Source organism: Rhododendron vialii, chromosome 4a, assembly GCF_030253575.1.
Source record: "Rhododendron vialii isolate Sample 1 chromosome 4a, ASM3025357v1".
NCBI lineage: Eukaryota > Viridiplantae > Streptophyta > Magnoliopsida > Ericales > Ericaceae > Rhododendron > Rhododendron vialii.
Genome location: NC_080560.1, coordinates 4,712,202 through 4,727,967, shown reverse-complemented (window position 1 = coordinate 4,727,967; position 15,766 = coordinate 4,712,202). Strand labels below are relative to the sequence as shown.

At 38.3% G+C, this 15,766-nt stretch overlaps 2 protein-coding genes across 2 annotated transcripts; one reads left to right on the top strand and one right to left on the bottom strand.

Moving 5' to 3' along the window:
* Positions 1-4,019: 4,019 nt before the first annotated feature.
* On the top strand, positions 4,020-6,278 carry LOC131323463 (transmembrane 9 superfamily member 12). The gene has a single exon (XM_058355270.1). It carries the CDS (start codon positions 4,020-4,022, stop codon positions 5,994-5,996), a length of 1,977 nt encoding a protein of 658 aa, XP_058211253.1. The 3' UTR covers positions 5,997-6,278.
* On the bottom strand, positions 5,580-12,258 carry LOC131323464 (uncharacterized). The gene is made up of 5 exons (XM_058355271.1): positions 11,920-12,258; positions 9,229-9,305; positions 8,683-8,734; positions 7,463-7,541; positions 5,580-7,356 (listed from the first exon to the last, which is right to left on the bottom strand). Exons 1-5 carry the CDS (start codon positions 12,203-12,205, stop codon positions 7,071-7,073), a joined length of 780 nt encoding a protein of 259 aa, XP_058211254.1. The 5' UTR covers positions 12,206-12,258; the 3' UTR covers positions 5,580-7,070.
* Positions 12,259-15,766: the final 3,508 nt, after the last annotated feature.

Sequence of the window (15,766 nt, the reverse complement as noted above, 5' to 3'; positions counted from 1 at the left end):
AACCCTTTAAACACACACACACAAACCCAAACTCCCGATGTGGGAGCCAGCCCAACTAACACAGGCCCAAGAGCCTCGCCGCAAAACGCAACACAACGACTGCGGGCCCAAGAGGCCTACACCAGAGGTCGGATCCCTCCACAACGGGTGGGCACGAAGCTCCGTTCCGCAACTCAAAATAAATACTTATTTTTTAAGAAGGCAATTTCAAACTCAAAAATAATATGTTTACGTAAATAATTTTCCTACCAATATGGATCTTATTTGATAAATCTCATCAAGATCTTTTATACGATGTAAAAAAATTTAAAAATTTATTTTTCATTTACATTATTTTTGAGTTTGAAAATGTGAAATAAGCTATTTATTTTTTAAGAAGGTTTCTGGAACGAGACCTAGTTTTTTACTGATTACTGGCCCATCTCAATCCGGCCAAGAAGAGCTTTCTCCGGTTCTCCGTCCTTATAAAATGGGAAAATGACGGATAATGACGGGTTTGATAATTAATACCTTTCAAGAACATTTTTAACATTAACAAATGTTCTCAGCATGTCCTTATCGGGTATTAATTATCAAAACAAGTCCTGGGCCGTCATTTTCCCTTATAAAATCCCACGCCCAGTCCTTTTAAGCAGTATATAGACTCAAGCCCCAACCGTTAAAATCCTTGTCGTTTGTGGGTTTGCTCTCCACTTATTTAGGAGTCATTTCCGTTAGAGGAATGCTAGATACAAAGAAAATTTATTCCAAAAAATGCAATTAGTAGTTGAGAATCATTTTGATGACTGAGTCACACACATCAAAAGTGAATCTCAACCAATAGGTGCTGCTAAAACTTGAATTACTATTTCTTTTTAGAGCATCCACAATGGAATAACCAAAACTACAAAGTTGCTAAAGTTAGCAATGTTCTTTCAAAAAAGTGCTTATAATGGCATAACCAAATTTAACAATCTTTTAGCAACTCATCAAATTTTGGCCTTTTGATAATCAAAATTAGCAACTTTTTGCCAATAACCAAAACCTCATCTCTCTCTCTCAACAATGTTTCTAAGAAAAACATTTTTAAAAAAATTTTTTTTTTGCAAAAACAATTATACTGTTTTTCAAAAACTATTTTTTATTAAAAATAGTTTTTTTAAAACTGTCTTTTTTTCTTCTTCAAAAACTGTTATTTAAAAAAAAAACTGTCTTTTTTTCAAAAGCTGTTTTCTTAAATCTTTTTTTGGACAAGTATTTTTTCAAAATAAAAGTTTTCAAAAAATTATTTTCTATTTTTAGTAACTTGTTTTTATTTGTTTGAAAACTATTTAAAAAAAATTGTTTTATACGGCGACAATTTTAGATTTTTACAGGTTGAAAATATGATGTTATAATTTTTTATTATTCAATGTTGATTATGCCACTGTGTATATTTACGTTGTTAACCCTAACAACTTCTTAAATGGATAATCAAAAGATGATATGACAACTTTTGATTATCCAATTTTGATTAGTCCACTGTGGATACTCTTAAACTATAATATGTTTCTTTTTGACGGGTTTTTATATTACTTTGTAGTTTCCTATTTAGTTTGGATTTTGACGGAAGTTTTTTTTTGGATAGCAAAAAAAAGTGTGAATATCAATTTTCTAAGTTATATATGATTCGATTTTTGAAGTCAGATGTAAAAAAGTAGTATTTTCTTGTGAATTTCTTACTCTTTGTGAGGATGACACACTTTTGACTAGATCGGGAAGGGTATAAATTGAGATGCGTATAAGCGTTGGGCCGAACCATCTAAACCTGGGGAAACTCAACACCAAGGTCACTTAGAGTCCGTTCCAGAAAACAAATAAGAACTTATTTTTTGTCCAATAATAAGGGTTGTTCCACAAAAATAAAAAAATGATACTTATTTTTTCAGAATTTACATAGGTACCAATAGGCGCCGGGGAGGGAAATCGTACCAACGGCCGCGCCGGGCCGTCTCCGGCCACCGGACGACCGATCCGAGCAGTCCAAAAATTCTAAAAAAAAAACCCGAGGGGGCTAATGAAGGAATCAACGACATCCGAGGCTTGTAAGATGCTTGATCTGAGCACCCCTTTTCTGTGTAGGGTGGTTGATCATATATACATGGAAAAAAGGTGCTCGGATCAAGCACCCTACACTTTTCGGATGCCGTTGATTCCCGCGTACGCCCCCTAGGTTTTTTTTTATAGAATTTTTGGACGTCTCGGATCGGCCATCCGGTGGCCGGAGAAGGCTCGGCGCGGCCGCCGGTACGATTTCCCTCCGCCGGTGCCCATTATCATAGCAACAGTTTTATTTTTTGTATAAGACAACTTCAAGCTAAAAAATCATGTGTTTATGCAAATAATTTTCCGACCACTATGGATCTTGTTTGATAGATCTCATTGAGATCTTTAATACGGAGCAAAAAAATTTGAATTTTTTTTTTCATTTACATTATTTTTGAATTTGAAAACGTGAAAGGAATTTTTTATTTGAGTTTTGTGGAATGACCCTTCTTATTTTTTTAATGAGAAATAGCAAAATAAGTATTTATTTTTTAAAAAAGTTTCCGAAACGGAGCCTTAACCACTAGATCTAATCTAACACGCCCCGCTAGCCGTCGCTATCTATACCGTGTGGCAGAAAAAATGAAAAATGAAAAAAAAAAAACCCTCTAGATCTAAATCTAACTCGAGTTATCCTAACGTACAACTTTAGTGGAGTATATAGATCGATCGATACAAGTCAATCCCAGCAAAAACTGCACTTCTCTGTAAATCGATCCTACAACTCCCCGATCTCGACTGAGACTCGATCTGCCACTGGTACGCCTCTCTCTCTCTCTAGACTTACTTGTATGCGTGTGTATAGATCTAGAAGAACATAGCGTTCGGATGACGCTTTCATCCGATTGAAAATGAGATCGTTTCTTTCGTTTCTTTCCGACGCGGTAACTAGTGTGACTTTGTTAGTCTGTTTGCTTGAATCGGCTGTTGTTTGCGTTTACCGTATCTGTGGTAGTTACGTGATCTGACTTTAAATATGCTGTGCCCTAGATTTGGAGTGGCGGCGGTTGGATATCCAGTGTTTTCAGCTTGGTTTTAGGTTCTATGTTGACAGATCTGTGGATTATGGTAGTGGTTGAGAACCGTGTCACGAGGAAAGGTTTATACCCTGTAGAATTAGGTTTTCGAAGACAGTTAGTTAATCCTGATTTGACATTAAAAGTATATTGATGTTGATTTTTCTCGAATAACCGAATAGTTTTGTTTGTAAATACTGCATATTTGATTCCATCCAATGTGAAAAACTAGAAATCTTACGTGAATGGAGCTTGGCAACAGAATTTTTTTAAAATATTGGTCCTCTTTCTTTATTACTAGCAGTAGAAGAATACAAGTATGTGGATCTTGAGATGGGACATAAGCCCGCAATCATACTAAGCTGAACTGATAGCCCATTAAGGGATCAAACAACTAAACAAATAACCTTCATTCAGCGGAAGAAATAATCAATCTCTCCTTCTGGCAAGGATTGACCCCCTGACCTTCCCTATGGAAGTGTGCGAGGGGGGCCAACTGAACTAATCCCATGAAATTGGTCGTTAGATTCCTAGAATAATATTTCTCAGCCCTATCCCATTCTGGTTTCTGTTCCCATTTTTTTTGGTAATGGTAGGATCTGCGTTCAAATCAACATTGGGTGAGAACCATCAATAATTTGTTTCATTTGTCAGTTTCTTGTTGATCCCATCTCTCTATATATGTACCTAAGAAGTTAATTTTAACTGCAGTGTCAAATCCCTAATCCCACCTTATAATGTTGTTCAACACCGCACATCGTTGGTAATGTGTGCGCATGAGGCTTGGGGGAGGGATGGTGGATCAGCCTCATGCTTCTTAAATTGCATTGGAGTCTGACAGATATTTTACTTTTGCAGATTGATGTTGAATAATCCTGAGACTTCAGCTTAGATTGAGAATAGCTTCGTGAATCTGCTAGGTTTCCCTTTGCCAATTCAATGGATTATTCATTGATCTCAAAGAGGAAATGTTGGGTTACATTCATATATATGGTTATTGTTTTGACTGCTTGCAATGGCTTTTACCTGCCTGGAAGCTACATGCACACGTATTCAAAGGGTGAAGAAATCTATGCCAAAGTGAATTCTCTGACCTCTATCGAGACAGAGCTTCCCTTCAGCTATTACAGTCTCCCTTACTGCGAACCGTTTGGGGGAATAAAGAAAAGTGCTGAGAATCTCGGAGAACTTCTTATGGGAGACCAGATTGACAACTCTCCGTATCGTTTCCGAATGAACGTTAATGAGTCCGTATTCATCTGCACTACACCTGCCCTAAGTGAGCATGAGGTAAAACTCTTGAAACAGAGAACTCGTGATCTGTATCAAGTAAATATGATTTTGGATAACTTGCCAGCCATGAGGTATGCCCATCAAAATGGAGTTAAAATTCAATGGACTGGATTTCCTGTTGGATATACTCCGCCTAACAGCAACGATGATTACATCATCAATCACCTCAAGTTCATAGTTAAGTTTCATGAGTATGAAGGGACTGGTGTAGAGATACTTGGTACTGGGGAAGAGGGTATGGGTGTAATTTCGGAAGCTGAGAAAAAAAAGGCTTCTGGATACGAGATAGTTGGTTTTGAGGTTGAACCTTGCAGTGTCAAATATGACCCTGAATCAGCAAAACTTCATATGTACGACAGTGTCAAGTCTGTGAGTTGCCCATTGGAACTCGACAAATCTCAGATCATAAGGGAGCGAGAGAGGGTATCATTCACCTATGAGGTTGAATTTGTAAAGAGTGACATTAGATGGCCATCTCGATGGGATGCGTACCTGAGGATGGAGGGTGCCCGTGTTCACTGGTTCTCCATCTTAAACTCCCTAATGGTAATCTTTTTCTTAGCTGGCATTGTTTTCGTTATATTTTTACGGACTGTGAGAAGGGATTTGACAAGGTACGAGGAACTTGACAAGGAAGCTCAAGCACAGATGAATGAAGAGCTTTCTGGTTGGAAACTTGTTGTGGGGGATGTTTTCAGAGAACCAAATCACCCCAAGCTACTCTGTGTAATGATTGGAGATGGTGTTCAAATAACGGGAATGGCTGTCGTCACTATTGTTTTTGCTGCCTTTGGTTTCATGTCACCAGCTTCTCGTGGAATGTTATTAACTGGTATGATAATCCTTTATCTCTTCCTAGGGACTGGTGCTGGTTATGTAGGTGTTCGTCTATGGAGAACAATTAAGGGGACTTCAGAAGGTTGGAGGTCGGTTTCATGGTCAATTGCATGCTTCTTCCCTGGAATTGTTTTTGTTATTCTCACAGCTCTAAATTTCATTCTCTGGGGAAGCAACAGTACCGGTGCTATTCCCATTTCCCTCTATTTTATCCTCATTTTGCTCTGGTTCTGCGTTTCAGTACCACTCACCCTTTTGGGAGGTCTCTTAGGAACAAGACCTGAGCCCATTCAATACCCAGTGCGGACTAATCAGATCCCAAGAGAGATCCCAGCACGAAAATACCCATCGTGGCTTCTTGTTTTGGGGGCTGGGACTCTTCCTTTCGGAACCCTCTTCATTGAGCTCTTCTTCATCCTTTCTAGCATCTGGCTTGGGAGATTCTATTACGTGTTTGGATTCCTCCTTGTTGTCCTTTTATTGTTGGTTGTTGTGTGTGCTGAGGTGTCTGTGGTCCTGACCTACATGCATCTCTGTGTTGAGGATTGGCAGTGGTGGTGGAAAGCGTTCTATGCCTCCGGTTCTGTTGCGCTTTATGTTTTCCTATACTCCATCAATTACCTGGTTTTCGACCTTCAGAGTTTGAGCGGGCCCGTGTCGGCTACACTTTACCTTGGCTATTCACTGATAATGGCGATTGCAATCATGTTGTCTACTGGTACCATTGGCTTCCTCACGTCGTTCTACTTCGTCCACTACCTGTTCTCCTCAGTCAAGATTGATTGAGGAAGTTACATGCGCTAATCTTCATTAGCCTGCCGAAGTCTCGTGGTGCTAAAGGTAGAGTGATGAATCCAACTTTTTTGCTTTTTCTACTTATGCCATACGATCATGTTGCGCCACATCAAGAGATTGTTATAATTTCCTGTGTTTCACGAGGTTACGTGATTTAGATAGTAGCGAAGATGTGATTCAGTCTATGTTATTGTCACTATGTCCTCCTGTCTTAAACTTTTGGCTTTGAACTAGTTGTAACTGATAATGGATTGAACTTTTTTCTTTGTATTCTGTTTGATTTTGTCGTTACAACGAAGGTAGGTTGAATTGTGGATGGGTTCTTCATGTTATTTTCTAGCTGAGCAGCCTTTGTTTGTGTCTTTCTAATGCCAATCCACTCAAAAAACTGCTGGCGTAGACTAGTTAATTAGTTGTGGCCTTCTGGTTTCTCTCTTTCGGGTTGTATTCTCGTTTTCCCGGAGCAACAGGTAAGGATTAGCCTGAATTGTTGCATGATTGCACCTAGTTTTAGAACCATGCGTTAGAACATTGAAATAATTTCTAGTAATATGGTACCATGCGGAGCCTTACTATGGTACCCACCTTTTGTGAGAGGTACTTGTTCATACGAAGAGCTTCCAGGCGTAGACGGGGATGTCGACCACTATGAGTTTGTGTTTCGTGTCTCGATGAAAGAGTTTTGAGGGCTGCATTGAGGAGCATGATGGACTGAGAACTAACTAGCGAAGTGAAAGGGGTTTGTGTTTTCTGCTCCTTTCTTGTTGTGCTCTTCAATTCCCAGGGGCTAATATATAGAGTTCATTTCCATGAGATTGAATTCCAGACGTCAACGCGTAGTAATAACGTCGCTGGATGCCTCTAAATGGCGTAGACTTGTGACCTTAAAAACATTGAAACCACAAAAGAGAAGAAAATAGCAGTTAAAAGTTTATAGGTTGAGACGCAAGTTCAGAGCTTATTCTACAGGCGGCAATTGAGTCCATTGTATCTCGTGAGATGGGTAAACAAGTTCAAGTCCCAGATATGGATCCCTACGATCAAGCAAGCAAAAGCAGAGTGATTTCATCCTTTCAGGGAGAACTCCCCAGCAAACCAGCCGGAATCATCACCAGCCACTCCATTTCTATGAGTACTCATCTCCCCTGCGTCCAAATTCAGATATGCCAAGGCAGGGTCCTCGTCCGAATCTCTCAGCCCCTCTCCCGAATCTCTCAGCCCCTCTCCCCCTCCTTTGCCGAGTTCCGCGAAACCATCTGAGCACAAAGTAGGTAAATATCCAAGTGAAGCCATGTAGCTGTCAAAGCTGTCGACGGAAGAATGTTGGGGAACCTGCAATGGCTGAAAAGAACTGGCCAAAACGAAAAGGAATGGAATTGAGGTGGGAAACTTTGGCTATGGAAAATGAAAAACAATGTGTGCATGCATTTGGTCTGGGAACTTTTTCTTGATCTTACTCGTTTATATTAGATGGCACAGATGAAGATCCCAGTCCTACCGGAGGAGTTGTGGCTGAGTTTGCTCTTTTTCGAATGCCTGGAACAAGAAAACCTAGGCTTAGATATATGAACACATAAAGGTAGATAAGTGATGGTTAACACAATCATAAACTAAAACCTCAAACAACCTGTCTGCATTTTCTCCTCTCTCCCCCACAATTTCAAAACGCACAGACACATACATATATGTAAGATACCCTAGCATTCGTATTTGGCGGCCCATAATGGCAATCGCATATATAACTGCATTTGGCGGCCCATGATACACTTTGTTGTGGAGCCCACCATACTTGTGAGTATAACCCGTTAGCAGCACTCTACTGACGAAGGAGCTTAATTCAACTAGGTAGAGTTCATACATGTAGAAATGCAAGTATATGTATGTATTTTGTTCTCTCTAGCTATTCAACCTACTCCCTCCGTCCCTATTTAATTGTCTACTACGGTTTTGCGTGCATTTTCAACGACTTGTATCTCTCGACGTATATTGCTAAAAATATGCAATATAGATCTTGTTTGATAGATCTCAATTTTTTCTATAAGACACTGATTTCAAAAACATAAAACATAATATACGCCGAGAGATATAAGCCGTTGAAAATACACGCAAAATCGTAGTGGACAATTAAATAGGGACGGAGGGAGTACTATTTTAGATCTCTTCCTACATGCATCTCTTACTATTATTACTAATCAATGCTTGCCTTCTTAGCCTTCTTCCAAAAGAGAAAAGACCACATGGAAAACGTAAGATTTATAGGACTCTACTTTTCTTGCTATATATAGGAGATTATATATACGGACTAGGCCATCAATAATTAGGACCTTGTCTCGATATATTTAAAAATATGATGCAAACCGTTCAATGTTTAGCCTTGACGCGATCAACAACCTACTAAAAATCAAGTCAATCAGGTATCGGTAACTCACTGATCGAATCAATTAAATATTTTGTGGTGTATTTTGTGGATTTTATTTGTTTACTTGACCGAAGAAAAATGTTATATTTGATTACTGGGTTACTGAAGTCCGATTGACTTGATTATATATGAGTTGCACATCAAGGTTTACAAAGCAAACAATTTGAATCACATTTTAAAGCTCGGGACAAGCCCCCATAGAAGGCAAAAATAACGGAAACAAGAATGGCGAAAGGAGGGGTTCAAGCTAAACCCTACCATCTTTGGGTGGCTTCCAGGTCTTCCCTTCACACTTACCAAGCCTGAATTTCTGTGACAAACCAAATAGAAAACCAACGCATATAGTTATGAGATAGCCAGTTTCACACTTTCACTGATCTTGGAACTCTTACCGCTCATTTGGATGGTGGGAAAGGGAGAGATAAGAAAGGGAGCTCTTTCTCACCATTTTTGGCGAGTGGATGAGAATGGGCAAGGGTCAGTCAAAACATTTCTTTTCTGTACTTTTCTTTCTTTTTCTCACTAAAAGGTTCAATCTAAATGAGGGATTTCACAAGAAACCATAACCCTTACATTTATTTTCTCATGAAACCTCTCCATCCAAAGGAGCTGTTAGGCATTGTTTGGATCTCCAATTTTTGGAGGGATTTGTAAATGGAAAAGAAACTTCGCCACGTGATGAAGTAGAATCGTTTGCGTTTCCTTTTCCATCCATAGATCCCCACACAAATTCAAGATCCATGAAAAAAAAAGGGTTTAAATAAACTAATTCAAATACCCAAATTAAGGAATTCAATAGCAAACCTGCAAGTGACTCTTCAACTGGTAAAGAGTGAGTCCTCTCATCTTCATCACATTCATGATAGCCTTTGGTGTAGCCTCTGCAAATTAATAAAAATGCACAAATATGAGAGGCCTCAAGGTTAACATATTCAAAAACACGTACCCAGGGCGGAGTCAAGAATTCATTTTAGGAGGGGCCGAAATTTGTAAATGGAAAAACCCTCAACACTCATAATAAATTGTAAAATTCAAATAACTTGAATTCATTAAAAATTAATCAAAATAAATTTGGAGTATTTGAAATCCTAATAAGAACTTTAATTATATGGGGAGAGAGTGAGAGAGATTACAAATCAATAATAAGAGTATAAATTAATACTATGACTTTTCCTTTCTTATATTTTAGGTTTTTTTTGAATAGCTTTCTTATATTTTTCTATGCGTAACTCTCTCATGTCACCGAAAAAAAATTATATTTTAGGTGACATGAGAGAGTTTCGCATAGAAAAACAAGTCTTAGTTTTATTTAAGTTGCTTATGTACCGTCAAAATTGCTTGAAAACCTATATATACAACCCTCAAAATATTGATATACATGTATATGTGGTAAATAGCGAAAAAGTGGTAATGGCTGTTCCATTGCAAACACCTGAAAAGTATACATGTATGATGCTTCTGCCTATCTTATTGTGAAATTCTAAATGTGATATTACTTACTAAGGGGAACACATATATATAATTGTTGAACCTTCCTATCCAATGATGCAAAGAAAACCCTAATCCTAACTTGTTAGGTCAAAAGGCATGGAATAAAACCTAATGGAGAGCTAGCTCTATTCCAATAATATTAGAAAGTAAATTCGCAAGCGAGTGGGATTGCTTCAATGTAGCTCCGCCCCTGTTCAGATCTAGTTTGGCAAAATGTGTAAACTATATGTACTCACAAACCACATCCTTTCCTCTTTACCCTCTAGACTAGCTAGGTAATGATATAGACTCAAATAGGCCTAAACAAAACTATTTGAGACCAATAACATGAAGAAAATTGCTTCACTTTCTCACTACCTTAATCCAATCTATTCCTCCCATCTTTAACATTTCCAGAAAATATTAAATCTCTTATTTAATTTTTTATTCAACATCCAATGTACTATGCTGTCATTCAGTTAGTCAACAAATAAATGCATCATATCCATAGAAAAACTAGATGATGAGACTAGAAAGAAGTTAAGAAGAGTTTGTGTAGAAGAAAAGATATATACTAAGAACTTTCAAAGATTTATTTGGAGGGGAATATTTAGGGAAAATAATGGCCAATGACGTGTTTTGATAATTAATATCCGCTAAAGATATTTTCAGCATTAACAAATGTTCTTAACTTGTCATTGGTGAGTATTAATTATCAAAACACGGGCCGTCATTTTCCTGAATATTTACTAGTATTATGAGAAATACATCAAGCTAGCTAACCCTAAAAGGTATCCCAATTACCAAAAAGACGCGTGTACGAAAAACAAAAGCAAAAAGTTTGGAAAGAAAGCTAGACGACGACCCAATCAGAAAACATATATAGCATCAAATTAATTCATCGAAAACGACAAATCGCTCATAATATCGACAAATCTATCATGACAACGCTAAATTTGAATCCATCATTGCGCGCCAAACCTCCTAAAGGAACTAGATTTAAACCTGATAAATTCAAGTTTGGCGCCTTAAAATGATCATGCAGGATTTTGAAACTAGAAACATACAGTGTCATGCAAAACAAATAATTTAAAGCGACGAAGAAAGAGAGTAGAATCCCAAGTTATCCACCCAAAAAAATATGGTTCCACCCCATTATTGAAAAGCACCAATTTGCCTAGAATGAAGTTGAGTGAAAACAAGTGACACTTTGATATGAGTTATATATAAAGCTAAAAACATCAAGAATCAAGGACAACAAAATTTGATGATAATTACCTTAATCTCGAACTAAATGAAACTGCAAACTGAATCAAATTAATATGTTGAAAAACATTGATTATACTCCTAATATGCTTAAAGATTTCGCAAAACACGGAAATTATTTCTTTCTTTTTTCATGTGCACGGAAATTCCTTTTATGATGAGGTGAACTCAAAATTGTTCGAATTACTTCTAGTTAACAAATTTTGATATGTGTTTTGAGAACGCGTATCTTGCTATGATTAGTTGCTATCTTTAAATGAGAGTAAATTAACTAATTAGCGACACAAATGCACATCTAATCCTTCCTCCCATTCTAGTAGGAATGATGAAAAGAGAAGGGAAAAAAAAAAAAGAAGAAGAAGAAGGGGAGGAATTTCCAAGTTAATAAAAACATTGCAATTTTTTAAAAAAAAATGAAGATTTGATAAATGTATTTGCATGTATGCACCCAAACACCAGACATTGTGGCTTCAAAATCAATCTCTCTCTCTCTCTCTCTCTCTCTCTCTCTCTCTCTCTCTCTCGTTTACCTGATCGAAAGTTAAACTCCGACCTTCCCCTCCCATTTGATTAAAAATTACCACAAAAAAGAAGAAGCGCACACACAGATGCGCACACAATTTATACAACAAGAATTGCATCAAACAATTATATATAGACAAAAATAATTAAACTTAGACAAAACCCTACACAAGAAAAATCAAAGAATTAAGGCTGACTAAAAAAGGATAACGAAATCAAATCGAAAGGGTTACTAACTAAATGGTCCACCAAGATGATCGACGGCGTCGACAAAGCGACCGTGAAGCTCTGGGGTCCACCGAAGCCTAGGTTTGACATCGCTGGTCATGCAAATGAGTGGATGGGGTGGCTCCTCTTGGACTGGAAAGTGCTGCTGCTGGTACAGGGGATCAAAGGGGCCGAACTGCATCATCCCCTGGAGGAGTTGATCATGGAGGTGCTGCACATTGACATTGTGATCATGGTAGGGTAATGGGTAGGGTTGAAGATGAGAGAGAAAGGCTGGTCTCATTCCCGGATGCATGTTTCTCTCTCTCTCTCTCTCTCTCTCTCTCTCTCTCTCTCTCTCTCTCTCTCTCTCCTTCTCTTTCCTCTCTGTCCTTCTCAGTGGACCCTGAAACAAATAAACACACATTGGCGCACACACACGGCCACCTCAGTCTTTACATATTTACACAAGGACAAAACATGCATATATGTGTGGATAGCGCTATGCTGTCTCTAGTCATTTTGAAAACACCGTAAATTTTGTCATAACAAAACCATTTACACCATAACCAAAATTATTAATTGGCATAACATGTTATGCCATTGTGTAAATCAAGGGCATAACCATTATTATTATTATTATTATTATAGGTCATAACACTTTTTAAAAAATAGCATAATAAACCACTCAAAAAACCTTTTTTGACCTGTTATTGCAAAAAATACCGTTGTCACATTATTCCAGTAAAACAATTTGATAAGTAATCTGCTAGAGAAGAGTTAGAAAGATTTAACGTACTTGTGAAAGATGGGAGCAAAAAATGATTGAGGTAAAATTACGTGGATACATACCTAGCTAATCAGTGACTACAAACTGGCCAAAATTGAATTTAACGATCGAAAAATTCTTCGGCACATAGCTAGGTATAAGGATTTTCGACACTTGAGAATCTTGCCTTACTGGCCAAGGTGCCTCCGCCCGTGATGGAAAATGTTTCTAAATCATTCTTTTCTTTATAGTAAGTAAGTAATCAAAATACTTAACTACACGTACAGTATTTGAAAAGTATACGACATTAATTGTATAGTCACACCACTCTATTAATTTTCTTTTGTACAGTTACTATTTTTTGTGACTTTGTGTATAATTACTCACTATGTACTACTAACATTTATTCATTTAATACACATGTAAAACACTTCAACGGTTCTTTTTCTTATGGGGTTTTCCTTTTTATCTACAGCAGGTAAGATTTAGTAATACGGCTCCGAGGGTAAGTCTGGTTGGTTGGTCATGAATTTGGTTTTTTTTTTTTTATAAATATTTTTGGGGTCATTTCTTGATTGAATCATCTAGCTTCGGCATAAATGGTCTATCTTTGATCGAATCGAAGAAAAGAATAATCGAAATGCGCGTAAGTTGATCCGAACACTTCTGAGCAGAGAAGAAGAAGAAGAAGAATACTCCTACCACATTTCGCAAGCGACAAGGCTGGAGATACAACCGAGGAGGATACACCGGTAGGGTTGGCCTATTCTGTGGATCGATCTGAGTGCTGGGGTTGGTGGGCCCCAAGAGCTGCATGTAGATATACGTGGAAAAGACTTCTAAGGGACTCTTGGATGGGTTCTTTTACTCTTTTGGGTAAATTATAGTTAATCCCCTTAAATTATGGTTTGGAGACACTTTATCCCTTCAAACTATTATTTTTGGTGCTTAACCAGCCACCTCAAACTATTATTTTTCAACTTCCGTTTGCATTCCGTTACGAATTGGATGAAAAATGTCTCATGCAACTCACATGCCTACTCATCCGAAATTAAGAGACGTTATTGCCCCTTCTCTTCTCTACACCTATGTACTTGAGATCAAAACAACCCACTCTTAAAAAGTGGTGGACTGTGATATCTTCCCAACAGGACTACTGCCATTAAAGCCAAATGGAAAAAACAAAGTGAAAAAGCCCCCCACCCACCCCACAACTCAGAAGAGATCGCCGCATCGGTACTGGAATTCGGTCGACCCAACTAAAATTTTACATGTATTCTAAATTTTTTTTTTCCAGGGTGTTAGGGTGACCAGCCTCACCATAAGGTGGGGCTCGCCACTAGATTAGTTGCTAGTAGTTACAATGGGAATCGATCGAGCACCTCCTCCGTGAGGACTCGAACTCAGGACTTCTCGCTTAAGATGGAAGGTAAAGAACCAACTATACTAGGTGGTGTTTCTTTACTGAAATGTTAGGATACATGACATAGAACACGTGAAAGTGTTCATGAAAAAAAAATGGACGGCTCCTACAAAGTCCCGTTTCATTACGTCCTTGGATTCACAAGTGTACGTAGCCATCTTTTCTAAGAGATACTAGTACAATGTAGTTAGGGTTAAAATTGCACAATATTTGAATAATATTGCATTTAAACCAAATAAAATCAAACCAAACCAAACCAAATTAAATTAAATATTAAGTCTCAACTAATTGGGGTTGATTACATGAAATGGTTTTTTCCATTGGCGCTGATGAGGGCATCGTTTTTGTTATGTTCAAAAATTTAGATACTTTCGAACTACCGTTTTTGAAGTCAATTTTAATTTTGATCTACTTCAGTCTTTGTTAGTGTTACCCTCTACAATAGTCATATCATTTTTGTTAACTACAGTACCGGCTGAAAAAAAAGAAAAAGAAAGAGAAAGAGAGAAACAGCAGAACTATTACACTAAATTTGATCACGATGAGATAATTGGTAGGGTTGACGTTGAGAGAGAAAGACTTTCTCTCTCATCATCAACCCTACCAATTACCTCATCATGATCACAATGTGCAGCAGCTTCATGATCAGCTCCTCCAGGGGATGATTCAGTTCGGCCCCTTTGATCCTCTGTATCAGCAACACCATTTTCAAGTCCAAGAGGAGCCACCCCATCCACTCGTTAAGGTTCCCTTTCCCTGCCAGTAAATTTAGTTTCATCTTTTCCCATGTTCAAAACTGTTTGGATCCAACTTGAACTGTGGTTGATGTTTCTGTGCAGCTCTATCGAAGGTGTGATGAGCGACATGGACAGGATTAAGCTAGACTAACTGGGCCTTGCTCAAGCTTTTACTACGATTGGAGCAGTTTTTTTTCCCTCCCCCGGCAGCGTTACATTTTGGAAGGGTTGATGATCGATGAGGTAATTGGTAGGTTTGACATCGCTGGTCATGCAAATGAGTGGATGGGGTGGCTCCTCTTGGACTTGAAAATGGTGTTGCTGATACAGAGGATCAAAGGGGCCGAACTGAATCATCCCTTGAAGGAGCTGATCATGAAGCTGCTGCACATTGTGACCATGGTGATCAGGTAATTGGTAGGGTTGATGATGAGAGAGAAAGGCTGGTCCCATTCCTGGATGCATGTCTCTCTCTCTCTCTCTCTCTCTCTCTCTCTCTCTCTCTCTCTCTCTCTCTCTCTCTCTCTCTCCTCTCTGTCCTTCTCAGTGGACCCTGAAACAAACAAACACACACTGGCACACACACGCCCACCTCAGTCTTTACATATTTACACCAGGACAAAACATGCATATATGGGTTTTTTTTTGTTGTTATATTTCAGGTTGTTCGGGTCAGCTGATATGGAACCTCGACTAACTCCAAAGAGACCAATTCTACCTTGTGCTAGTAGGGACCGGACCAAATTAAATTCGGGACAATGCCCCCTAGGTTTTGAATCTAAGAGATCCGAGATGTAAAAAAATAAGTTTCAAGCCTTGATTAACGCACAAAATATAAGTTTTAAAAATTAATTGAGATGAGCGTAAACTGATCCGAACATCACGGACCGTCCGATAGAAGAAGAAGACTCCTCCTCCAACCACATGCATTTCGCAAGCGACAAGGTT

Coding starts and splice junctions, on each gene's coding strand:
- LOC131323463 (XM_058355270.1), top strand. CDS start 4,020: ATGGATTATTCATTGATCTCAAAGAGGAAATGTTGGGTTACATTCATA.
- LOC131323464 (XM_058355271.1), bottom strand. CDS start 12,205: ATGCATCCGGGAATGAGACCAGCCTTTCTCTCTCATCTTCAACCCTAC. Junction 9,306..11,919: donor TCATCTTGGTGGACCATTTA/GTTAGTAACCCT, acceptor ATTAATTTGCAG/AGGCTACACCAAAGGCTATC. Junction 7,357..7,462: donor GTGCCATCTAATATAAACGA/GTAAGATCAAGA, acceptor CGTTTTGGCCAG/TTCTTTTCAGCCATTGCAGG.